At 38.9% G+C, this 26,469-nt stretch overlaps 1 protein-coding gene across 2 annotated transcripts; it reads left to right on the forward strand.

The window, feature by feature from the left end:
* Positions 1-5,333: 5,333 nt before the first annotated feature.
* On the forward strand, positions 5,334-26,469 carry LOC148834989 (solute carrier family 2, facilitated glucose transporter member 5-like). Of its 2 annotated transcripts, none has more exons than XM_088916360.1 (12): positions 5,334-5,378; positions 12,409-12,507; positions 14,734-14,894; positions 16,259-16,383; positions 16,973-17,118; positions 17,798-17,930; positions 20,346-20,539; positions 21,113-21,226; positions 22,527-22,628; positions 23,113-23,188; positions 24,850-24,977; positions 26,124-26,469. In XM_088916360.1, the coding sequence occupies exons 1-12, from the start codon at positions 5,334-5,336 to the stop codon at positions 26,376-26,378; spliced, it is 1,578 nt and encodes a 525-aa protein (XP_088772486.1). In that variant the 3' UTR covers positions 26,379-26,469. The 2 variants fall into 2 exon arrangements, with proteins under 2 accessions (XP_088772486.1, XP_088772487.1); XM_088916361.1 differs by having other exon boundaries at positions 20,346-20,533; positions 21,116-21,226.

Below are 26,469 nucleotides of genomic sequence, written 5' to 3' on the forward strand. Positions count from 1 at the left end.
TCCGAAACCAGTATAACCCAAATACTTAATCAAAATACTTTGATTTTGTCAAATTGATGGCTTCACATTCAACAGTTGTGAGAAACAGTTTGTGAACCTTTTGTAATTATCTGGATTTCTGCATGAATGGCTCCTAAAATGTGATCTGATCTTCATCTAAGTCATAACAATAAAGACAGTCTTATTTTACAAACACACACATTTTTACATTGTCATATCTTTATTGAAAAAATGGTTTAAACAATCAAGGTCATTGTTGGAGAAAGTATGTGAACCTCTAGGATAATGACATCTTGAAAAGAGGGTAATTGGAGTCAGGTGTTCCAATCAATTTAGGTGTGGGTTTGACCTGCCCTGCTGTATAAAAAATCATGCAGTTTTGGTTACCTGCTCTTCACAGAATTCTTTTGAAGTGCAATATGGCCTCATAAGAGATTTCAGAGGACCTCAGAAGAAGAGTTGTTGAAGCTCGTAAGACTGAAAAGGGTTACAAAAGGATTTTTAAACACCTGGGCCTCCATCAGTACAGTTTATAAATGGAAGAAATTCAACACTGTTGCTATTCTCCTAGGAGTGGGCGTCCTACAAAGATCAGTGCAAGGGCATGCCTTACAAGCCTCGAACAGGTGACAAAGAACCCTAGGGTGACAGCTAAGGATGTGCTGACATTTCTTGCACTTGATAATGTCTGTGTTCATGAGTCTACCGTAAGAAAAACACTGAACACTGAAGAGTGGTATTAATGGGAGGTTACCATGGAGGAAAGCACTGCTCTCCGAAAAAAAACATTGCAGCCCATCTCAAATTTGTGAAAGACCACTTGGATGTTCCACAGCACTACTGGAACAATGTTCTGTGGACAGATGAGACAAAAGTTGACCTTTTTGGTAAATGTAGACAGTGTTATGTTTGGAGAAAACAAAACACTGCATACCAACACCAAAACCTCATCCCAACTGTGTAGCATAGTGGAGGGAGTATAATGGTGTGGGGCTGCTTTCCTACCTCAAAGCCTGGACAGCTTGCAATCATTGAGGGACCAATGAATTCCAAGTTGTATTAAGTTGTATAGGAAATTCTTCAGCCGTATCTCAGGATGTCTGTCTGTGATCTAAAACGCAAAAGATGGGTCATGCAACATGACAATGATCCAAACCACAAGAGTAAATCAACAACAGAGTGGCTCAAATAAGAAATTCAGTATTTTAGAATGCCCAAGTCAGAGTCCTGACCTCAATCCCATTGAAATGCTGAGGTGTGATCTGAAGCAGGCTGTTTAAGCAAGACATCCCAAAAATATACATAAACTAAAACAGTTTTGTATAGAGGAATGGGCCAAAATATCTCCTAACTGCTGCGCAGGTCTGATCAGCAGCTACAGAAAGCATTTTGTTGAGCTATTGCCAATAAAGGAGGTTCCACTAGTTACTAAATATAAGAGTTCACATACTTTTTCCATCAATGACCTTGATTGTTTAAACCATTTGTTCAATAAAGATATGACAATGTAAAATGTTGTGTGTGTTGTTTGTTAAATAAGACTTAAATAAGTCTTTATTTATTATGATGACTTAAATGAAGATCAGATCACATTTTAGGAGCCATTCATGCAGAAATTCAGATAATTCCAAAGGGTTCACAAACCTTTTCTCACTGTAACTGTAAATGTAACATAACATGAAATGTGGGGTAATGCATTGGCCCATTTCTTAAATTAATAGGATACTGACTTATCCATTATCCAGATGTGAGTGTAAAAAAATAAATCTGATCGTGCCAGTAGTACTGCAGTAGCATGCATTTACTATAAGCATCAATAGAAATAACTTACAATTGCAATGCAGCTATCAAAAAGAATCTTTGTAGCAGGTGCACTGGCATTTTATTGAACTGACACAAATGAATTCTGCCTATTAACATTTGTAAACAACAGCATTAATTTATGGGAACTGCCATGAAAGTCACAGCCTAGAATCCTTTGTATTCACATTTGAAAACTGTACACCTGTGATGCATGCATTGCACCAGTTTGCAAATGCTCTTTTGGGAAAGACCAATTCCTCTCATAGTGCCCTTACACATATGTACCATTCAATGGTCTCTGTGCCCTGAATGGCATTTATTATTCCAGCCCATCTACAAAATGTTCAATGGGGCTCAAGGTTCACATAACCATTGTTACACAATCTACATGCAACATATATTGTCTTTCTGGAATTTTGTCACACCAGAATAAACACAGCAAGGCAGTAAGTTAAGTCCCAGGACTTAATGTAGTACCATGTGTTCAGGTTACCATCAATCAGTGCAGTGGCTTTCAGCATCTTAACTCAGATGGTCTGACTGCTGTCCTTACGCCTCACAATGATCTGCTATGAGGTGACGTGATTCATGGTCTCCCACATCTTAGTCTAAAATTCAGACTTCGAGCTTAATGTTTTGCCAGGTTAAAAATTGCTGGTTGTGACCACCCTAGACAGTAAGTTATAGAGCAGTGATTTAGTCCAGGTTCCAGCAAACTGATGCCACAATATTCTCTTGATGAGCAGGACATTCACTGCCCTCCAAAAGCATTGGCCAATGAAGACAAAATTGCTGTTTTTGCTGTATACTCAAGCAAATCAGATTTGAGATGAAAAGATGAATAAGGCAAAAGTACAGAATGTTGTCTTGTATTTCTGGGAATTTCCACACATTCTTCAACATTTTAGAATAATATGAATTGTGTTCCATCCTCTCATTTGAGGGGGAATAAAACTGCAAAACCTTTGCACCTTTGCATACGATCACTGCATCAAGCCTGAGACTGACATTGCCAAACTCTTGGCAATTTGCTCTTTTTAAAAGCCTTTGCTGCAGCCATTTTCAATTGCTGTTTGTTTTGGGGGAGTGGTGGGGGTTCTGTCTTATCTCCTTTACCAAATGAACTACATACTGGATTGGATTTAAATCAGGTGAGTGATTGATTTGGCCAGTCTACAGTCTCACTTTTTCCTCCGCTGAAGAAGCACTGGCCAATGAGTCTGGAGACATTTTCTTGTATGCAGGCAGACAAGATGTTTCTGTAGACTTCTGAAGTCCTTCTGCTGCTGCTACAGCCATTAATTAGATCAGAAAAGATGAGCGAGTCAGTTCCAGAGGCAGCCATACAGTATATGCCCAAGCCGTGACACTTCCTCCACCATGTTTCACATATGGTAAGCTTTGGATCTGTCCATAACGCTGATTCCAGAACTCCCCTGGCTTGTCTGAGTTCTTTTTAGACCATTTTAAACTGGCCTTTCAATTTTCGGTGCCGATGAGAGGTTTGAATCTTGCAGCGCAGCCTTTGTAAATCTGCTGTCAAAGTCTACTTTGAAAAGTGGATTGTGATCAATTCATCCCAGCACTATGGAGGTAGTTAATGATTTCAGCGACAGTTTTAAGAGTTGTTTTTTTTTTTAATTGAGAATTTTTCTGTCATGAGCTGCAGTAGTTTTCCTTGGCCACCTTGGTTGCCGATTGCGAGGGATACCAGTGGTTTCTCTTTTTCAAGATATTCCAATTGTTGATTTTGCCATGCCCTGTTTTTGTGCTATGGTTCTGATTGAATTATTTTCTCTCAGGATCCAAATTGCTTTCTGTTCTTCTACAAACAGTTATCCAGTCTTCATGTTGATTTAAGCCTGTAGACTCCAAAGGTAGACACCAAAGGGAAGAGGAAAGGCTAAATCTAACGCTACCCATTCAGAGCTCTTTTACGCTTATGCAATCAATGCAACAGGAAACACCTACCTAATAAGAAACAGCTGGCAGCCAGGTGTCCCAATACTAATGCTCACCTGAAATAGGGAGATTAAACATCACAAAGTGCTATTATAATAAAATGGTACATCAGATAAACACAAAAAACCCTCTCCAAAAAAACACAGAAATAAAAGCTGACATTCTGTTCTTTTGCCTCATATTAATCTTTTCATTTGAAATCCAAGTTGCCTGAGTATAGTATACAACAAAAGTAGCAACTTTGGACTTCACTGTCCTATTTGTTATAGAAGGCACAGTAGGTTTCTTTATTTTCACCAAGCTTGACATTCAAGAGGTTACATCACCTCATCACCTGTGCCCAATCACCCCTTTCATTAATGAAGGGATTCAGTTCTTACGTAACAGCCAAAATCACTAGGGCATCATGGTGAGTCTTGAATGGTTAATTATTATAATGTTAAAAACATATAATCAAAAATCCATACACATTGTTTTATACAAGAACTTGAATGCAGTTCCTTTTGATGTACGTTTATGTAACATTTTATCAGGGGAAATGTTTGAGTTTTTAAATTGGAATTATGGTCCATTTCACAGTTCAAGATCATAAATTGAGCACTTAAGCATTATGTTTTTCATATTTTATAAGGTCTACGTTATTTACTTTTTGGGTTTAGTGTGTGGTTTGGATAAAATAATTATATAATTTCAAAGTTTATTTTTACAGCTACATAATATTGCAACCCCTTGACCTACAAGAGGTGAAGGTTGCCAACAACAGGAGGCCACTAGGCTTATTTAGTTTGGTTTCTTGGATCTTGGTGAGTTGATGGACAGTTCACTAGGGAAGCAATCTAACATTAGACTAGTCCGTTGTGAAAACGTTGTGATTCGGGTGATCGCTGCGCACCCATTTTCAGATTACATGGATCATCCATTGTAGCAATGTATGTACAGTATGAGCTATATAGAAGTTTTAAGGTATTTAAACTAGTTTATAATATACATTTATACTATAATGTGTCTAGATTATCTAGAGGTAAACTCTGCAGTGAACAGGAGTTACTCACATACGTGAAAAATAAAACAATGTAAAAGTACTTCTCCACCTATTTTTAATAAAAGAGTTAAAAATTTGTCAGGACTTGTGGGGAAAAAAGGAGACATTTAGAATTGACCTGTGAACTATCTCTCTGCTGCTAATTCCACATCCTCTGTCTGAATGGAGTAAAGCTTTGTATTTTTAGTTAATTGATTTTAGCCCTCTCCAAAAAAAAATCACATTGCCTTCCATCATGTGATTCCAGTCTCCTTTCAACTTGTTAATCGGAACGGACTGCGAATTTGAACAAACGAGCTACTGGGAAGGGACTGTACTCAGGGGGAGGCACAGCGGATTGGTTTGAAACTATTTCTGCTAGCCATTCTTTCTTTACGTCTGTCAATCCAACGACATAACGCCCCTCATTGCAAGAAGCTTTTAATTGCATTAAAGTTTTGTTGGGAGAACTGTCCACTTTTCCAGCTACCGTTCACTACTGCTTTGCATCCAGTTCGGGGATCTCTGTTTAATGACAGAATTTTAGATGGCAGAAGAACTGTTCATATTTTCGCATGGAAAACTTACAGGGGTAAGTTAAGGTTATTACTCAAAGCAGGCTTAATTACTCAATTCTCTCTCGTCAGGTCTCAAAACGTCTACCTGAGTGGCGCGGTACAAATCGGAATTAAATGCTTTCATAACTGCGGGGTACCTCTTTTTTTGGTGCAGTCTTTTTAAGTAAATGACATCAGAAGCTTTGATGACTTGGCAATCTAATAAAATTAATTACCCAGCTGTAAGAATGCGTGAATAGTAACAAAAATACCTTCACATATGTAAAGCATAATAATTTGTAATAATGTCTTACCGCTGTTGCTAGAAGTTTCCTTGACTGAAATCGGCAAACATTTTTGTTATTCAGTTTGGCGTTTTGGTTACACCACCTGTATAATAATGGTATAATTAGCTAAATATAACTTTACTAGCTTAACCTTTTGCTTACGTGTTTTTTTTTGTAATTGTTCTGACTTTGATGGAAACGTGTATGTATGGATAATGCACATGCCACGACTACTGTTGCAAAGGCTTGCCTGTCGATAGTCCCTGGTTTGACATCCAGTTGAGTATATAAAAATTCACAGATGCCTTGGTTTCGTAATAATTTACATGAGGGGTTTCCTTTTGTCGCGCACTTCTTAAAGTCTTTCCTAATCAAGACAGTTTTATGTTTAAGTAGGATTTACTTTGTATTTGTCGAAATATTGTTAAAAACAGTATATGTCGAATTTGGGGGTTTTATATATAGGCCTATATTACGTTTTATATTCGGATTAATACTATTTGATCCGGGCTCAAATTGGGCTGGTTTGACCGCGTGTTCAGCCAGGAATTTCACAGTATCCTTCCAATGCTTTGAGTTAATTAACTTTGAGGCGGGATGTCCAACTCGGGCTGGTGTATCTGCAGGTTAGTTTGGTCTCCTTAAAATGACAACACCTGGAAAGTTTGGAGAAGCTGTTCAGCTGGTCCGATCAAGCCAGGAACTAGCTATTTTAGAGTCGAGTTGGAGTAGAATCCTGCGGGCAAACTGGTCCTACAACACCAGGGGTGTAGAGTATATCTCAAATAATTACTGTTAGAAAATCGAGAGTTAAATCCTCTACATTGTAGGTCCTGATGTTACATATATTTTGAAACATTAAAGATGGATCTCCAGCACCTTCAGTGTTTCATTAATATTGGTGTTATTAATACTACACTAATGTAAGTATGTACTAAACACCAGTTTGGGTATTTGCTTGACCTAATTTAGGCTTCCGGTCTTCCAGCCTTTCAGCACTGCCTTGTCATCTTTGACATCTTGTTCCAAACAGCAGTTTTCTCCTTGTCTCATGAGAACTCAAAAGCTAAGCAAGGCAAGGCTTGGTCATTCCTGGGAGACCTCAAAGAAAAACAGGTTGCTACTGTGAGTGGTGTTAGTGATGCAGTAAGCAACACTGTTTCTTTCTCTGGACTAGAATATCCCAACCAACGCAGCCGTGACAAGGGGCACTGTGTTGTAAAGAGATGCCATCCTTCAGATGAGACATTAAACTGAGGGCTTTGGTCATTAAAAGATCCCATTGCTGTCCTTAATAATGTTAACCCCTGTGCACTGGTAAATTCCATTTTGATCTTAAGCAATCTTACAAATACCTAAAGTTCCAACTTCAGTTGATGAGATAACTTCTCATGTCTCTGGCTCACCTGCTGTGCAGTGGAGCTGCTGTGCCTCACCCAGCAGACTTCTGCACTTCAGTGAGTCACTATGGACATGAGTGGGTGATGCATTTGTTGCTACAGTGTATCACCATGCAACTCACAACTGGACAGGTGTGAGCCTGGTCAGTACCTGGATGAGAGACCTCCTGGGAAAGCTAAGGTTGCTGCAGGACGTGGTGTTAGTGGGGCCAGTAGGGAGCACTCACCCTGAGGTCTGTGTGGGTCCTAATGCCCCAGTATAGTAATGGGGACACTATACTTTAAAAAGGTGTGGTTCTTTGGGTGAGATGTAAAACTGAGGCCCTGACTCTCTGGTCATTAAAAATCCCAGGGCATTTCTCAAAAAGAGTAGGGGTGTTACCCCAGTGTCCTGGCCAGATTTCTCATTGGCCTTTATGAATCGTGGGCTCCCAACAATTCCCGTCTATGAATTGGCTTCGTTGATCTATTCTCCTCCTCACTAATAGCTGATGTGTGGTTCTGGTGCACTCTGGCTGCTGTCGCATCATCCAGGTGGTGGTGGTGGAGGGGAGTCCCATTACCTGTAAAGCGCTTTGAGTGGAGTGTCCAGAAAAGTGCTATGAAAGTGTAAGGAATTATTATTATTACCTTGTTTACTGCCAAAAAACATGAGCCTACTTGCTCTTGAAGGTACTAAACCCGTTTTATTTCCAGTTCTTGCCACTGCTTCTTAATGAAGTACAGTAACTTACTGTACTTCTACATCTGAGTTGCAGCAATGGGAATGATTAATCATTTTGCATCTTGCCACTGCTTCTTAATGAAGTACAGTAGCTTACTGTACTTCTACATCTGAGTTGCAGCAATGGGAATGATTAATCATTTTACATTATTTAACGTGAATCACAAAATTATGTAAAGGGAACACTTCTTGCTCTGTCTTTACAATCAGTCTTTAATCAGATTAAGTCGTTCTGGAGAGATTTTATCAGTGACCACTGGTGAACTCGTGAAGAATGCTTTCTCTAGCGGCACAGTTAAGATTGACTGCTTGTCACAAGGCAACATTGTTTTAATGTCTGGCCTCACATGTGCCTGTGTAAGTAACCATATCTAACCATTTACAGAGTAAATTAAGTTTTCAGTACATGCCTTGTATGAACGTTTTTCTTTACAAGCCTTAGAAAAATGCATCGTTTCGATTTGGGTTTTTTTCCTTCAGATGGAATGATCACATGCAAAACAATCATTAACTTTCTTCCCAGAGTTGAAGACAAGTTTTTAAGATGATGTGCCATTTTGAGGACATTTTGAACAATATTTTAATTGTATGCTGCAGTATTCCAATATAATAAAAGCTAGAAAATGATGAAATATGTATTATAACAGTAGTTCAGGGACAGCTCACAGAATTGTGTTATTCATACTTAGTAGGGTCATGTAAGGAGCCTGTCAGAAGTGGAATGCATTGTCTTGAAATGGAGATCCTTGACAGTTTGCTTAAGAATAAAATCTCCATTAATCTGGAACCATTCCTTTGCTTTCTTTGCTATTACACAAGTCTTTAAAACAATTTCAGTGACAAAGTTGTTAAAATGTAGCAAGCCAGACAACCATTTTTCATCAGTCCAGTCTAAAGGACAGGAAATGCTAAACTATAAAACAACTGAAATCCCAGTTTCTTGCCAAATTATTTGGCTCACATTATTCATTTGTATCTTGACCTGGAAGACATCCGTATGTGTGGGGCAGTTTAGTGCCCGGTTAGGTTCTGTAGGTTCAGCAGCTGACCTCGACAGAGCTGGCTCTGAACACCTGCTAGAGCAGCCTGCTTTGAAAGAAGTAGGGTAGAGCTGACAGTTGCTGTCAACAACAGATCCTGTGTAATATCTGTGTAATGAAAACCTGTGGTGGAAATCCTGTGATTTGTGAATGATTGCATGCCCCCTAAAAAGTGTTTGAAATCTTATTTCTTTTTTATGGCTTTTTCAACTGAGAAGTGCTTTTTGTTCCTTTTTTGAATTTCAGTATGGTTGGTTCTAATTGGACCTCACATAATAATTACGTTGGCTAAATATCTGATTGAGGAATTGCGGTAATATTTCACTCTGGGCACTAGTTTGATCTGAAATATTATGGTACCAGAGTGCTCTTTCTAATGTCCAGATGGATCTGCTCCCACTGCAACACTACAGTATAAGTGGTTTGTTGAAGTGAAACAGTCCTTTTGGTTTACCCATACTGTCTTAACTGCACTCTTTACAGTCATAAAATAATGGAAAATAAAAGTTTTGTGTGGTAATAAAGATTAGCTGCTTGGTTTCCTTCATTTTAGCAGCATCATTAACATTGCAATGGTGCTTTTAAGAGCTTAGGAGAAAGAATGTCTGCTTACCGTTTTAGTGCTTTTAATACTTGAGCTATATGCAATTTCACCTTGCCCTAAGAGGTTGCAGAGTTAGAATGTCTTGAATTTTAGGCCTGTTCTTTATTTTCTTGGTTCACTATGTTGGGCACTGATATTATGTCTAAAAAAATCTTCAGATTAAAATAAGTGTGCCAAGAGATTGTGGGATTATCATTTCCACGGTGCTTCAACTCTGGTGATTTGTACCAGCCTTCCTAATGAATGTATGCATAATGTACAGTAAGTAAAGATTCCAGACAATGTCTGCTGCTTTGTGTATGTGGTGTGTAACTAATGCCATGTTATGTAAATCAAGAAATTTATGATAGTAAAGTTACATACAAAGTGACTTAATAGCTCTACGGGGGCATAGCATTCAAAATTCCTCTTAAAACCACTTGAAATGTAATTTTTCTGGGAGCTAAGCAATAAGCTTTTTTTGGAACACTCTCACAAAACCTGTTGGTAAACTTCTGTCAAAACAGATGAAATACGGCTTAGGGCTAACTGTTAATTTGTGCATTCTTTGTAACCAGCAAAATGTCAGAAGTAACAAGTTCAACTTAAAAGGTAGAAAACCATATTATTAAAGTCTTGTTTGTAACACTTGTACCTTATCTTCAGTGAAGTGGCTCATTTTATTCTAGGAAAGCCTGAGCAGTTTTGGTGTTTCTTTTAAACCTTTCAAATCCTGTGTGAGATATTTCTGTTTAAGCAACATACAACTGACGTCTTTGTTGTAAATGTATTTTTTCGCAATTATTTGGAGTTTATTTTTGAATAGCATTTAGCATTTCATCCCTCATTTTTTAGTGGTGTTCCACAAAATTATCAGGTTTGGGTGTTTTTTCAGAAATCCACAGATATAAAAAAATGGAAAAGAATTTGAAAGATTATTTGGGAAAGAAATCTGTGTTTTCTGTTGCCAAATGAATGTTGTTGTTTTTTTGCGGAAATCCATATTATATCATTAAAAGAGGAGCACAGCCAAAGCTCACAATTTAGTCAGTTTATTTACAGTATTATACATTTTATAAACCAGCATTTCCACTTTCTTTTTTATGCATTGGTACCGTGTATAAACTCTGAAACAGCAGGATATCTGCAGAGACCTCTTGTGAATTTGGTTTAAATTAATCTTTTAAAATGGGTGACAAAAGGCCTTTTTACATTCTTTTCCATCTTCAGACGATCTCTGAAGCAAAGGGAACAGAGAGTCAGTGAGGCCACTCATGTCAATACCCAGTTCAATTCTGTCTTTACCTGTAGACTCTTATCAAGGGAAGATGACAGAGCTGTACATTGTAGATTTCCAATGTCCACGGTGTCTGTAAAATTAAAGAGACTAGATCTGCTGATCGTTTCACCTTTTATGTCTTGGTCGGCAGTCTTGATTTGTTTTATTTTTAGCACAGGCCACGGTTGATACAGGAAATGCAGTTTGCTGTTTTCTTGATGTTGAATGTTGTTCCCATATACTGTATGCTTGTTTTGTTCCTCTCCAATGGTAGTTTGCAGCTTGTTTCTTTTATTCTTGTTTATATGAATAAACAATAATGTCCAGTGTCCTTTACTGGGTATATTCTCTCACATACAATGTTTTCCTTTGTGCTATTTAAAAAGCTGCCTCCTAAGTGAGAGTACCTTAGAACACTGTTGGGATTGAAAGCGTTATGCGTCAATAGTGTTTTGTATGAAACTTTAAAAATGATGTTCAGTGGAAGATGTACCGTTAAAAAAACTGGATGTCTATCTAACCTTTGCCCTGTTGACTAATTATGATTGGGTAGTGAACGTTTGCTAGAACCACATGTATTTATACTGCAAATTAGAACACCTGCCTTCAATAAGCCAATGATTAAAAATAGGTGACATAATTTATCCTAGAACCTTGAAAAGGTCACCTACATTAGTTTTAGATTCCTAATAATATTTTGGAGGAGTAAGAGATTCCTCGCGAACATTAATTTAAGAAAATAACTTCACTAAGTGGCGCTAAATATGTTTGTGAAATTTGTCTTTATATTCCTGTATGTTTTTTTTTTTCCTTATGCAAAGAAAGAATTCAGATGGAAATGTTGTGTGTCTTAATGCTTTTCATGTAATATTTTGTCACAAAATAGTTTAACAAACCATAATAAAAGCTTCCCCTGGGAGAAAAAAAAACATTATGTATGCTAGGAACAGCCAATGAACAGTCTTATTAACTCAGAACGTAATAAGAGTCTGCACAACCTAGACTTTTTTTACAGAGCTCTGGTCAAAGCTTCCTTAAACACATCTCGTTACCTAAAACTGAAGGACTGACATTGTGTGTCTCTGGCACTGTATAGTGCTTAGCGCACAACCAATATGGATCATTAAAGTCGAGAAAGATGAATGCTTTTCCTCTTATTTTTAAAAGAAATGAAAATATTTGGAGAGGTAAGGTTACTGTTTTGGATGTTGTTGTTTTTTAATGTTTGCTTCTTGTTGGCTAATGTACAAAAGTTTCATTCTTGAAGTATAAGCTTTCTGAAGAGGGGGAGAAATGGGGAATTATTTACAAAACATCAAGACTTGCCTTTTCAACGCATATAACATCAAGAAATAAACAACAATAAATAGCATGTACAGGTTTGCTTTCTACATACACAGTACAGGGATTTCTGGGCTGATGAACAGTAGAACTATCCATGTTAAAAGGGTGTAAAATATAGATAAATGAGCTTCTCAATTTTTAAAAGAAAATCTTGTTTAAAGAACCTCCAAGTTCTCTGACACAGGCCATTTGTTGTTCTGTTTACTGATGATGCCATTACTTTGTAGTAATACATAATTAGAGTATGGTACACTTAACATCTGAAAAAAATCCCTTGTAAAGTCAACAAATACATCAAATTCTGGGTTCTGACATTTTCTCCGCTTAGTTTTTTTCCTCTACTTGTTTTTTTTTTCTTCAAACCCCATTAAAAGTGATAGAATGAGCAGAAATGTTCTTTATTTCCAGCACCTCACCTCATCGCTACTTGCTGTAGCTTTTCTTTCTTCCTTCGGCTCTTCCATGCTCTATGGCTATAACCTGGCTGTGGTCAACTCGCCAGCAGAGGTGAGTAATGATATCAACCACTAAAATTGATCTTCTGGCAAAGCAAATACAGCCGTAAGAGTGAAGGTCTGTTTTTCTTCATAGGAAGCCCTTTTTCCTAGTTTCGACAGTAGAATTGTCAATGTACAAAATGTGGAGGAACCAAATAAAGACAACTGACTAAAGTAGGGTTTTAGTGTAACGTCTGAAATATTAGCCTGGATTTTTTTTTTCTTTTTCCAAAGAAGAAGGAAGAATCAAATTCTAAGCAACACTTAAAAAGAAGTGCCTAACAACGTAATCTAGTCAGACATCCTTGATCCTTTTAATTGGAGAAGGATGATGTACAGAATGCAGCACATTGAGGTCACAGCTAATTTCAGTCCACTTTTAATTTGTGGAATTTTATTGAAATATGTAAGAAAAACCTGTTGTTTTAATGTCCGTAACTTCTTTTTAGGAATTGTTTTAGACATTTCTTAAGTTTTTCCACTTTTTCTGTCCACCTATTTGGAGTGGGCTAATTCAGACTGAATGCTACAATCCTGTGAGCAGACCTGATCTCTATAAAGTATTTTCAACATTAATTATCCCTCCCTCCACAAACATATCTCTTTGAGAACTTTTTTGTGGACCTCCTCTCTGTGGGTTTCCGAGTATTGTGTGAAAGAACTTTGTGTCCACAGTTTAAAAAGTCTGTTAATGTTTTTCCAATAGAATTAACTGCTCATCATTCAGACCAAGAAGAGCCCCACAGTCCATCATAAAATTGACCTAATCAAATAAAATGAATGTTGTGTAGTTCTTCAGTTCTTCAGCTTAGACACTGAAACCCTTGATGAATTAAGTGTGCTGTGCTACATTTTCCCAACACTGTGTTGATTCATTAACTAGAGTAAGATGATGTATAAAAAAGACACAGCTCTGGAATTTCATTACTTTGTGTCCTGGAATAGTCTGGGATAGAGAGACTGGGGTCACATGCACAGGACTCTCTTTCAGTTGGCTCTGATTCTGGTGTTTCTGTAAATTAAGAAGAAATCCTTTGTGATTGGATCCAACTACTAATGATTTAGACAGAGTTTGTGGAAAAGAAGACCCCAATGAGAATTGGCAATATTTCTGAAGATTGAATTGCAGGTGATGGTGAAAATTTGGTGAAATGTTGAAAGCTTCCCTTGCCTGATTAAATCAGCGTGTGTGATTCTTATGGGATACTGTACATAATTTTGATCTAAGCCTGGGTTTATGGAAGAAATTTCAGATCTGTACCATTAAACAAGTGTGTAAATGTGAGAAATATTACATGTTGATTTAAACAATCTTGCCCCAGTGGCTGAAATTTCAGATATCCTTTAATGAGGCAAGTCATAGCCTCTGCATTCTGTCTAAACATCCCCAGTATCTCTTGTTTTCTAATGTGCTGGACAAACTAGTAACATTAAGCTATTCCCAGAACATTGATATAAAACAGAAATTATGCAGTTAGCACATTGAATTCTGTCTCAGATTGCCATTGTTTTGAGACCAGCTTATTACATTTGTGTTCAACAATGAATTGATTTTTGTACCAATCATTTACACACAGCCTTCACAAGTGAGCTGGCATGTCTGCATTAAAAATAACACATCCTGATAATGCATCCATTTCTGACATTTTTAAAAAATAGGATTTGGGGGATTTCCCATTACAGTCAAAACTAGTTTCTCTGATGTGTTGAAAAATTATTGTACAGCATAATGTCCATTCTCTAATTTTGGAATAATTACAAAGCCCCAAGCAAACCACCTGAGTTCTCACACATCCATAAGTATCTATTTTAGCTTCTGTAATGAAGTTTCCAGAATGAAGACAGCTCCTATTCCAACAGAATAGAAACCTTGTCTATTTTTGTTCTGTTTTACCTATCTGTTATATATAGGGTATTCTAAAATAATTGGTCTATTAGAACAACTCTATCATGAAACTATACCATGAAGCTGTAAAATGTGGCACACATACATAAGTTAATATAGATAATTATTAACACCACCAATGCCAGTATAATTGGCGCCCCTGATGTCATCATGCAGAAGTGCATAAGAGCTGTTACATGTCATATGTTTCCTGAGGTTCAATCTCTGCATGTATCCAATTCCCTGCACATTGTCATGCAGCTGTTGGACTATGCAAGCCTACATTAGGAGAACTCTATATCTGTCTGCTGGTATCGTTGTTACTTTAAATGAATCTGCTTTTCTTTTTAGTACATTAAAGACTTTTACAACCGCTCGGTTGTGAATCGTAATGGCAGCGGCCTGAGTGAGGAGTCCCTGACACTGATGTATTCTCTGACGGTGTCAGTGTTTGCCATTGGGGGCCTGCTGGGCTCCTTGCTAGTGGGCGTGCTGGTTACCAGGTTTGGGAGGTAAGCTACTATCAGTACCATTCCGTGGGATCCAGACTGTGAGAGTAAAACTTGGACTGGATCATACTTCCAGTGGTTCGGGACTGTTACAGAAAAACTGGATCATTCCATGGGATCCGGACTGGATCAGATTTCCAATGGATCCGGACTGTTAGAGTAAAACCCGGACTGGATCATATTTTCAGTGGATCCGGACTGTTAGAGTAAACCCCGGACTGGATCAGACTTATACTGTTAGAGTAAAACCCGGATTGGATCAGACTTCCAATGGATCCGGACTGTTAGAGTAAAACCCGGGCTGGATTAGACTTCTACTGGATCCGGACTGTTAGAGTAAAACCCGGACTGGATCATATTTTCAGTGGATCCGGACTGTTAGAGTAAACCCCGGACTGGATCAGACTTATACTGTTAGAGTAAAACCCGGATTGGATCAGACTTCCAATGGATCCGGACTGTTAGAGTAAAACCCGGGCTGGATTAGACTTCTACTGGATCCGGACTGTTAGAGTAAAACCCGGACTGGATCATATTTTCAGTGGATCCGGACTGTTAGAGTAAACCCCGGACTGGATCAGACTTATACTGTTAGAGTAAAACCCGGATTGGATCAGACTTCCAATGGATCCGGACTGTTAGAGTAAAACCCGGGCTGGATTAGACTTTACTGGATCCGGACTGTTAGAGAAAAACCCGGACTGGATTAGACTTCTACTGGATCCGGACTGGTACAGTAAAACCCGGACTGGATCAGACTTCTACTGTATCCGGACTGTTAGAGAAAAACCCGGACTGGATCATATTTTCAGTGGATCTGGACTTTTAGAGTAAAACCCGGACTGGATCAGACTTTTTCTGGATCCGGACTGCTAGAGGAAAAACCTAGACTGGATCATATTTTCAGTGGAGCCAGACTGTTTGAGTAAAACCCGGACTGGATCAGACTTCAACTGGATCTGGACTGCTAGAGTAAAACCCGGACTGGATTAGACTTCTACTGGATCCGGACTGCTAGAGTAAAACACGGACTGGATCATATTTTCAGTGGATCCGGACTGCTAGAGTAAAACCTGGATTGGATCAGACTTCAACTGGATCCGGAGTGCTAGAGTAAAACCCGGACTGGATCAGATTTCCACTAGATTTCCCATGGAATGATCTGCTCTTGGTTTTTTCTCTCGCAGTCCAGATCCCATGGAATGATCCACTCAGGGTTTTACTCTAACAGTCCGGATCCATTGATTTTCTTCATGAACAACTCCTCAATGCCCTTAATTGTACCTGATGAGAACTTTGCATTTAGCTGACAGTACATGATGTTAAGAACACTTATACCTCTCACAGAATCTCCTGTCTTTCGGCAGGAAAGGGACACTAGTGAACTCCACAGCACTAGTGTTCATTTCAGGGGCTCTGATGGGCTTCAGTCGGATCTGTGGCTCTCCGGAAATGGTTATTATAGGACGTTTCATTACTGGGATACATTCAGGTACTTGTGGGCCTCACTCTTCAAACAGTTCGGAAGTGCTTGAATAATCTCTGCAGTGAGTTTTGTTATGTGGAACTTACCTATATCTTTGAAAAGTGCATTTAAATTATTATTTAACTGGTTTAGTGAATGTCATGAACTGTGGTAAAGTCTATATGAAAGTATCACTAACTGAAGCCCTGTTATTAATATAAAGCAGACTTGTCTTGCTTGGTCTTGTAGGTCAGGAAAACAATTATACTAAGATACACTCCTTTAGTATGGATTATGTACAGCTACTGTATGTAAAGATAGGAATAACCAATACTAATTTTTCTCTGTTTTTATGCCTGTATGTACTGTATATTAAAAGGTCACGTTCCGTTTTTAAATGCTATCAAAGACAATTTTTTAAAGTTTGTTAGAATTGTTTTGAATTGGGTATCTGTATTCTGTGTAGGAGAAGGAGCAGTCAAACTCTTTGCTTAAGTGATAGAAGTAATTAATTTAACAAGTTTCTGCATAGTTAAATCACAGGATTTTGAAAGGTGTTCCAAGCCAGACTGAGTCTTGTGAAAGTTACATGTGATGAATCCCCTCCTCCCTACAGGGATTTCTCTGAGTGTGGTACCCATGTACCTGGGAGAGATTGCTCCAAAGAATCTGCGAGGTTTCCTGGGTCTCATGCCCAGCATCTTCATCTGTGTGGGTGTTTTCATGGCACAGGTCCTGGGTCTCCATGAGCTGCTTGGAAAGGTATACAGTATATAAATGATTGTCATCTAAAGACTTTTCTGATTTGTGCCCTGAAAAAGTCTCTGTGATTATCTTAGTTTGAGTGTAGTTTGAAATTTCAGGCCTGTTTTAAGGTATGGTTTGGGTAACGGTTAGGCACGGGGCTAAAGCGAGGAGTAGTTAGAACTGAAAGTTGGGGTTGTACAAACAACTCGAGATTCTCCAGGAGATGCTGAGTGTTTGTAAGTGGAGATATAGAAAACTTATTCATAACAGTTTCATGTTCAAGCTAATGGAACTTCATGGGGACTGGTCTTGCAATACATAGAAAATTGAAAAAAGGAATTTACATTAAGTTTAAAATATCTCTTCAGTGTTGCCCAACCAAGACCAACAAGGGACAACCTGTCTTTTAGGTTTCACTGAACAGAATGTTTTTTTCCCTTGCAAACTGTTATTACCCAATTATTTTGCTTTAGGCTTTTTTTACTGTCACTTAGACAGACCAACATTAAAAACAAGATAGATCTGGCATACAATAATTTGTATATTTTCAAAGTTGTGTACATTTGCAGTTTTGTGTTATGGAATGTGACCTATTAATGTCGTTACGTCAATAGAAGGCAATATCATCCAAATGTCATGTCTGGAGTGCGCGTATCGTGATGCTGAAGCAGGTTTGTGTGCTGAATGTTCGCAGGAAGAGCACTGGCCCCTGTTCCTCTCCATTGTGGTAGCTCCCACTTTCATTCAGCTGTTACTTCTGCCCTGGTTCCCCGAAAGTCCTCGATACCTGCTGATAGAGAAGCACAATGTCCACGCCACTATCACAGGTAAGAGCAGTCCGGTGGGAGGAACACAGCATACAGGCCCAGCTCCTCCACTCTGCTCTCCTTATAACTCACCCCTTGCCTGAAGTTCTCGAAGCAGGAGTTCGCCCAGGGCTGTGGGAGTATGGAACTCGCTGCCCAGCCGTGCTATTGAACCTGATGCCAAGCAACAGCTGGATGAGATCCTTGGATCAATTAGCTATCTGTACTAACTGCTGAATTGCATCCTTTTGTTTGTAACCTTTCTTATACTGGCGTCAGTTATTTCATAAATATATTGGAACTTGTTCACCTGATCAAATTTTAAAATACAGGCCATCAGCTACTTTTCTGGGACTTTGTGACATCTGTTGATGTTTAGATAAAAAGATGCAAAGAGTTGGTGAGGAAATGCCTTGTCACAAAAGCACAAATTACATGGAAAATTGGATGAAAATGGCTTATGAACGTTTTCTTTACTTAACATTAATTGATACATTTTCAGTGAACATTTGACAATTGGCTGATTCATGGTAAGCTCTTTCTATACTTTAATATAAAAAAATTGCTGTTCTAATTATTGTTTAAGCTTTTCTAGTGAGGCTGTGGAGTCTCATATCTCTTAAGTCTCATATGAAACCTTACGATGTTCTGATGTGCTCTGGACATGTTTACTAAGCAATAACAGTAATGTACTGCAGATGTATTCCATAAATGCCCTTATTTTTTGAATGGTTAATAGCTAACTATCACATTAAAAGTACCATTATTGTCACACTGTGACTTAGGTAGGTTTCACATTTTTTTTTCTTTCAAACTAAACCTTTTTTGTATTCAGTCCCATTGAGCCATTTCCAGAATGCACCATATTCTGTTGACTTTTAAATGCTCTTGGCTTTAGACTTTCTTCTTCAAGGTCATAATGGTAAATTAATTGGTAATATTCCATTCTGTCTCCAGAAAAGAGGCTTTACTAGTGGCTTTAAAATCAGTCAACCTCATCATTCATTGTGGAGTATGGCTAGAAAGAGCTTGCAGTAATCCTGGGAGTAAAAAAAAAAACAGAATGAGACTCCTAATTGACTTTGTAATAAATCATTGTGCAAAACCATTGAGCAACACATTCTCTGGCTGATAAGTAAATTAAGATTTAAAATGAGCATGAGGATGAAATTGTAAACGCTTTACATCAATATTGTTTAAAATAAGTTTTGTGTTCTGCTTTTGGTCTTGTCACTGATGTGTTCCAGAACTTCTTTTTGTAAATAGACATAAGAGGCAGATTTTGTTTTGCAGTCAGATTTAACTGAATTTTTGCTTTTGTGTAATTTGAACAGCATTACAACAAAATGCTGAAATTATTTTGTTTTTTTTTATTTAAATATAAGTAGATGTTTCACTAATGGTCTACAGTAATGTTCAAGTAACGGTTTATTCCATGCTTGAAAAGAGAAGAAAAGAAATACAAAGTTTCGGCCATGGAGCTTTCTTTGGGTCCACAGCCAGAAGAAGAAGGCTCCACAGCCAAAACGTTGTTTCTTTTCTTCTCTTTTCACCATGGAATAAACCTGTTACTTGTTCTTTTGCAGCCTACGCATGCTGATGCAGCTACCTACGTGAACTACAATAATGTTCTCTTACCGCAAAGATGCAATACTTTTTCTTTAACTGCCTTATAAGGATATAATTGAAACTCCTGCATCTGCATAGCAGTGTGATGGTTAGTGTTGTTGTCTCATGGCTCCTGGGTTTGATTATAGACCAGATTCATACAGATTCCTTGTGAGTTTTTTGCCTGGGTTTCTTCTAGGTGCTTTGGTTTCCTCCTCCTGTCCCCCAACAAACAATTGTTGTCTTTAAATCATCCATGTGTGCTTGTGTATGCATGCGCCCTGTGCTAGACTGGTACTCTGTCCAGGGTGCAATGCTATCTTGTGCCTCATGCTTCTGGTATGGGCTCTAGTTTGCCACGGCCCTTGTCAGGGTGCGTGACTTTCTGATGACTTTCCAATGATGGGTGAACAATGGAAACACCTGGCAAGAAAAGCTGTACTGTGCCTGCGCTGGAGTTCACCTTTACTAGGAACGGTATAAAAAGAAGATCACTTTATTAGCCATACACAATTTCTTGCATTAGGAATTTGTCTTTTCGCATACCCCAGCTTGCTCTCCAGGCAGGGAGAGAGAAGCCTGGGAGCATAGCGCAGGGTCAGCCATTTATACGGCGCCCCCAAACAATCAGGATACAGGGGACCACTTGATCTGCAGTCAAATGCTCTACCACTGAGCTATACCCCCTATATATAAATAAGAAGAATAGCTAGTGTTTTTTCCCCAAGCATAGTAGTTCTGTTTGTTTTTTGGTCGGGATATTATTACATTGTCATGACATCCGGACTGGTGCGTAGTTTTCACTTTGGTGCCTGTTGCCCCCTGCAGCCCTGAAATGGTATCGTGCCAAGTGTAACATCCAGGCAGAAATTGAGGAGATGCAGGAGGAGCAGCGCTCACTCTCCACGGTGAACACTGTGTCAGTGTGGCATCTTATTCTGGACACCTCTGTGCGCTGGCAGGTCGTCTCCATCGTCGTCATCAACATTGGCATGCAGCTGTCTGGCATCGATGCAGTAAGACTCCGCACCGGCTACAGCTGAGCTACGAATGGGAGCTGTCCTAGTCTCGGGACATGAAAGGAAAGCAGAGGGTACCACACAGACCACTTAGGAGTCAAGCTTGCTTGAAACGGTTCAGTGATCTAGAAAATCCTCTAACCAGTTTAAAAAAACATTGAGAGCTTCATAACAAAACATAACTGACCTCCATTCATTCCTTTCTTCACTATATTTAGATCTGGCATTTTATAGTACCTTTATTAGGCAGCATGTGATAGGCATTTTTTAGATTTTTGATTTTCACAGTGACTATTATCCACTCCATTTTAATCTGTTTCCTTCAGTTGGTTTAGGTGGTACTGTGAAGGCACTTTGTTTAGTGTCACTGATATTATGGAAGCTACAGTCACGGCCAGCATTAATCAGCGGCGTATATTGCAATTAGTTTTTTTTTGATTGGGCTATATAAGAGCGAGTGTTCTTTCTTGCTAACTTGGACAATGATGTTCCAGAAAACCTTTCTGCAGCCCCCCCCTGAAATATTTCCCCTGTTAGAACTGCAAGCCTAAAATTCATTGAGTCTCTTTCCTCTTTCAGATCTGGTTCTACACCAATGCCATCTTTGAGAATGCTGGGATTCCCAGGCCTCAGATCCAATACACAACAGTAGGAACAGGAGCAATTGAGGTCATCGCAGGACTTATAGGGGTGAGTGTGACATATGACTTATTTTAATCTTGGAATATTGGATTGAGAAGGGACCTTATGTATTTCAACTGCTGTTTGGAGCATTATAGCATTAACAGTTTTGATTCAATCGAATCCAGCATTTTTGCCACTCCACAACAAAGAGGCTTGGTTCAGGAATCAGGATGAAATGGATATAGGTTTTCATGAGAAACAGCGGTGGGATTTTGACAAGGACTAAAAATGTGATTTAAAATAAAAACTCAAGAACTATAGAGAGGTTATAAAAGGCAAGTGGCCTTTCAGCTCATCTCAATCCCGGTTTATTGATCCAAAATCCTCAAGCCACTTCTCTTCATCTAAAACTTGCATTCAACCCCTTCAATAACTCGAGCAAACCCCTAAAACTGTTGTTAACAGGGACTTTAACAAGAGACATATATAAATATGATGGGCCAGAGTCTCCAGTGCTGTCTCCAAAGACAGGTAGGCCTGTTCTGGTAATCTTTAATATACTTCACTTTACCCTGTGTGTATTGGAATTTCAGGAGTTGCTGGCCAAAGCTATATAACCCTGAATTAGATTAGACATCTATTAGGGAGAGCGATGTGTCTCGTTTCATCCCAGGAGTGACTGCCTCCCCTTCCTTGCCCCACCTTTCATAAACATAATAGAGGACAAGCTTGAGGAGCCGTCTTTATTTCTCTCTCTCAGATCTGGGGAGTGCCTGTTTGTGAGTCGGCTTTTAGCATTGGAGTACAATAGCAGGACCGCAGTTAGTCATGAGAACTCATAGCTCCGTCAGTGTCGATTGGCCCTCAGTGGGGAGGTAAATGGCACCCCAAGGAGGCCAGGAGATTGGTTATAAAATTACAGCAATTCTTTCTGCTGTCATCTTTTTGCTTCCTTTAAGTTATCACGTTCCTTTTGGTTTTTCATTCTTATTTTTTATTTCTATTCCATTAGGAAAATAAAAGTTTTAAGCTAAAACGCAAGTTTTTTTTTTTCCTGTCATGATCGCTTTGAGTTGTTGTTGTTTTTTTTTAAGGTGGTACAGTAGCCTCTCAATTCTCAGTCAATCCGTAATATGGAAGTTTAATTTCAGGTTGGAGCTGTGCTGAAGTGGCACAGATTTGTAAGTTTTCTGGTCATTGATAACTTCAGACAACGTGTTTCTTTGAAAATGAGGTCTGCTCATTAATTCACTCTGTCTTTGATGAAAACTGTACACCATGAAATGGCTAAGGGGCTGGATAGTATTTGTTCTTCAAAGTGAATCTCCCTCACTGGCATTCCCCCCATGCTGCTCCCTTTCCACAGTGCTTCACCATTGAAAGGCTCGGGAGGCGACCATTAATGATTGGTGGCTTCGGTTTCATGGGAATCTGCTGCGCAGGGATCACGATTTCCTTGGTCTTACAGGTATGTCTTCTTATGGCAGGTGTGCTCTTTAAAATCCTGCAGTGGTGAGGTCTGCCCATGTCTTGTGTAGATCTTGAGCTATTATAGTGATTTGGTTCTTGTTTATATTGGAGATGTATCCCAGGGAGGATACAAGTTTGAAAAATGATGTTCCTTTCCAACAATGTGGAGGCACAGACATCATAATAGTGCTTACCTTACTGGCTCAATACTTCAGCTTTGTTGTCTGTACAGTTCAGTTTCACTGAACATTATCCAAGACTGTAACTGGTAGTAATACAGTAGGCTGTGAGACTGAGACATGATAACTGCAGTCTTTTGTTGAGAGCACTTCCAGGAATTATGTTCTAGTGTTTGGTATGATGTACGTGCTATACAGGTTTGTAAAGATGCCATACAGTCTTTACGTTTGAGACAGTTTGTCCTCACCATGTTATGTTAGTAATCTGCTCTTCATTGTCCCATTTTGTTTGCATGCTGCCAGACCTATCTGTCCTTCATGCGCTATGTCAGCGTGGCCTGTGTGGTGGGAATCATCGCAGGGTTCTGCATTGGTCCAGGTTGGTGACAGTCGTGAACATGAACATGCCTTCCGTATTTTGATTCTATATGCACATGTACAGTAACAATAGCAATATGGAGGAATGAATCGGGTTTTTCTAGCTTTCTTTTAAAGTAGCCTGTTTCTGTTGCCTTTTCCAGAGAATCCAAACTTCATTCATGGATGTTTCTTATGTGCCGTGCCAACACATACCATTACCATTAATCTGGAAGACAGGGGTTTTAGAGATCTGCAAAATGTGTAGGCACCATTGAGACATGAAACCATATCCAGCTGAGAAGGAATATGAGGCCTGTTCTTTTCATGAAGATGGTATGGTCATCAGAAATGGCCAAGTATCTATCATATCTGCTTAATTCTGCTGTTCTCTAGCATGGTTTTCTTCATAGATTTCTTACCTCACGTTTATGTTTCTACAAGTCTTATAGGATTGTTGGTGCCTTTTTAACTTATGATACCATTCGTTAAGGGTAGCATAACTTATTAAGAAGCAGAATTATGTTCTTCAAATTACTGAGGTTGTTTGAATGCAGATACCTTCCAGATGTTTATAGCTGTGGTCAGAAATTGGAGAAGTCCCTTTATTTTGATGTCTTCTGAAGAAAGAGTCCAAAATAGCATCCTGCCTTTTTAAACATTTCCTATGGGGAAAAAGTTGGAATATAAAGAATAGCTGAAGTGCATTAGCTCTGTATAAAAATGATAAATGGGAGCCTGAGTGGTTTACACAATTGATGTATTATCAGACCCTCTAACAAATCTATAATTCATTCTCAGTCGAGAATTTCTATCGCTGTAATTACATCTTTAATTAGGATTTTTATGGCTCATTGTTCATAAACAATGATGAATATGACTTTTTAAGACAAAATCCTGCATGAACAATGAATATCGGACTGGGTTCCTTATAAATTTGACTACATTAAGCTTCTTCTCTCAATTATCATGCACAAATAATGAAGTGGCATCTTCGCTTGTTCCTAAACTCATTAGGTTTGAAAAAACACCTCGTGTCTGCTTATTTTTCAGTTGTAACCAAAAGGGATTAGAAGTTAAGCATTGGAACCATCTGTAGTTTCAGCATACAGAGAAAACAAGTAGCTCATTAAACTGTTTTTATTATTATTGTTGTATTCCTGATCACTAATGTATTAAAGTATGATTCTTCTCAAAAGTAGTTTAATAATGCATTTTTTCAGATAATTTATTTTTCATCTGTATATCTATGCGTTTATTTTGCAAACTATACACTGTAACTAAAATATCAACAGAATGCTATGTATGCAATAATTTGAACATATTCATACAATCACAATTGCATGCACTGTCTTTGGAGTTTCCGTCGATAAAGAGTGAAATGATGAAGAAAGATGATATACTGTAAGTTCCTCCAAGTCAGCAGATAGCTAGCAATTCTTCTCACTGGCTTCTAATACAATAGAAGGCATTGCACCTCCTAAAGATTACCCTTCAGTGAGTTTCTTGGAATCCCATGGAATCACAGGTGACAGTTATTTTAACATGAGACCAAAGTGACCAATGTTGGGGGGGAGCTAAATTGCCTGATGAAACCTAGAAACGACAGCCAGACTTTGAAACCGTTTCCTTCAGAAGCCCTATAGATGTGTGAACAGTGGTGTTTGCCTTCCATCTGTGCAGCCGGTGTGCCTTTCCTGATGACGGCCGAACTGTTCAAGCAGTCCCACCGCCCTGCGGCCTACATCGTGGGCGGCTCGCTCAACTGGATCTCCAACTTCACTGTCGGCTTCGTCTTCCCCTTCCTGCAAGTAAGGAGGAATCCCATGGGTCTCGCTGGCTTGTGCTGGCTGCGTGTTTACCTACTCAAAACTAACACATAACCCCCCCCCCCCCCCCCAACCCTGCTCTAAAATAGAGGTAGACAAACAGTAGAAGAATTAAAAGCTTAAAAGCCACTGCATTTGTTTTCAGAGGGGGTATTGTGGCCTGGTATGCACTAATCCTGTAATTAGTTTTAAGTTGTTTATATCTGGTTGTGAAGAATCAGCAAGTTTGAATTCCCTTCAGAAAAAAGCTAACTTTGCTCCAGCTGCAAAGAAAATCTGCCTTTTTTAAAGTTCTAGGCTGCACATTTAAGTTATTTACTTTCATGCTTGCTCTTTGTCCTTTTTTATTTCCGATTTATTCAGATTAAGGGTTTTTGTCAGAAGCGCAGTGAAGTAATGTTTGGTATGGGAAGCAAAAATAAGGCTGCAATGTCATCTTTGAGTAGATTCAGGAGCACAGTAGTTCCACGTTGTCTGAGTAACACTTTTCCTGTTTTATCATACCAAGAAAAATATTTATGCAACAATTAAGGAATATAATATTATAATGAAGGTTTTATCTTCAGCATAATATACAGTAGACCTACTTGTGTTTCAGTCTGTCTGGAGGTAAAAACACCTGCTTTTACTGATTGAGGTTTTTTTCTTCAGCAGGCTGCATAGTGCCATCTAGTGGAATTAAGACAAATTTTGGTTTAAGCATCTCACATCTAAACAGATTCCCCATGTCCCACTTATGACACAATAACCAAAGATCTAATTTGGGAACTATCAAGTCTTCATGTGGTTCTGTCATGCAGGGGGGATGTGTGCATATATTAATGTAAATAATATTATCACTGTGCTCCACTGAAGGTTTGCATTTTTAATGCTAACCTGAATTCAGTATGATTAAAAATCAGTGGATGCTCCCCACCAGTTGAATAACTGTGCCTGGAGCTTTACATTCTTTTTGAGTAGAACTTAAAAATGCAAGATATCGCAGCAAAGTGTATGACAAAGGGAAGAAATGTTTCCAAGTGCTTCATGAAAGGGGGTGACCTAGAGAAATGGGATTCTCTCAGAAGGACCTACAACTTTTCCCGGTTCTCCCCTGAGTGAAAAACTGTTTGCTTGTCCTTTGTGCAGATGTCTGCTGGAGCTTTCTGCTACCTGATTTTCTGTGGGATCTGTCTCTCGGTGGCGGGCTATGTCTACTTCATTATCCCCGAGACTAAGAACAAGACCTTCATGGAGATAAGTCAGATGTTTTCCTCCAAAGAACCTGTCATCCAACCTCTGGTGCAGAGCAGCCCTGACCAGCTGAAGCTCAAGAAGATGAACGGTTATGGCGCTCTGGAAAATGGCTTCCTGGAATTTGACAGTTCTATGTCCTTCCCCTGAGACTGGAGAGAAAGAAGGATGTCATTGCTTGAGAATCTGTTGTTGATGAGTGTTTTTTTTTCTTGTTGTTGTTTTCAAACACTGTTGGGTT

The sequence above is a fragment of the Atractosteus spatula genome, chromosome 5 (assembly GCF_055471065.1).
Source record: "Atractosteus spatula isolate fAtrSpa1 chromosome 5, fAtrSpa1.hap1, whole genome shotgun sequence".
NCBI lineage: Eukaryota > Metazoa > Chordata > Actinopteri > Semionotiformes > Lepisosteidae > Atractosteus > Atractosteus spatula.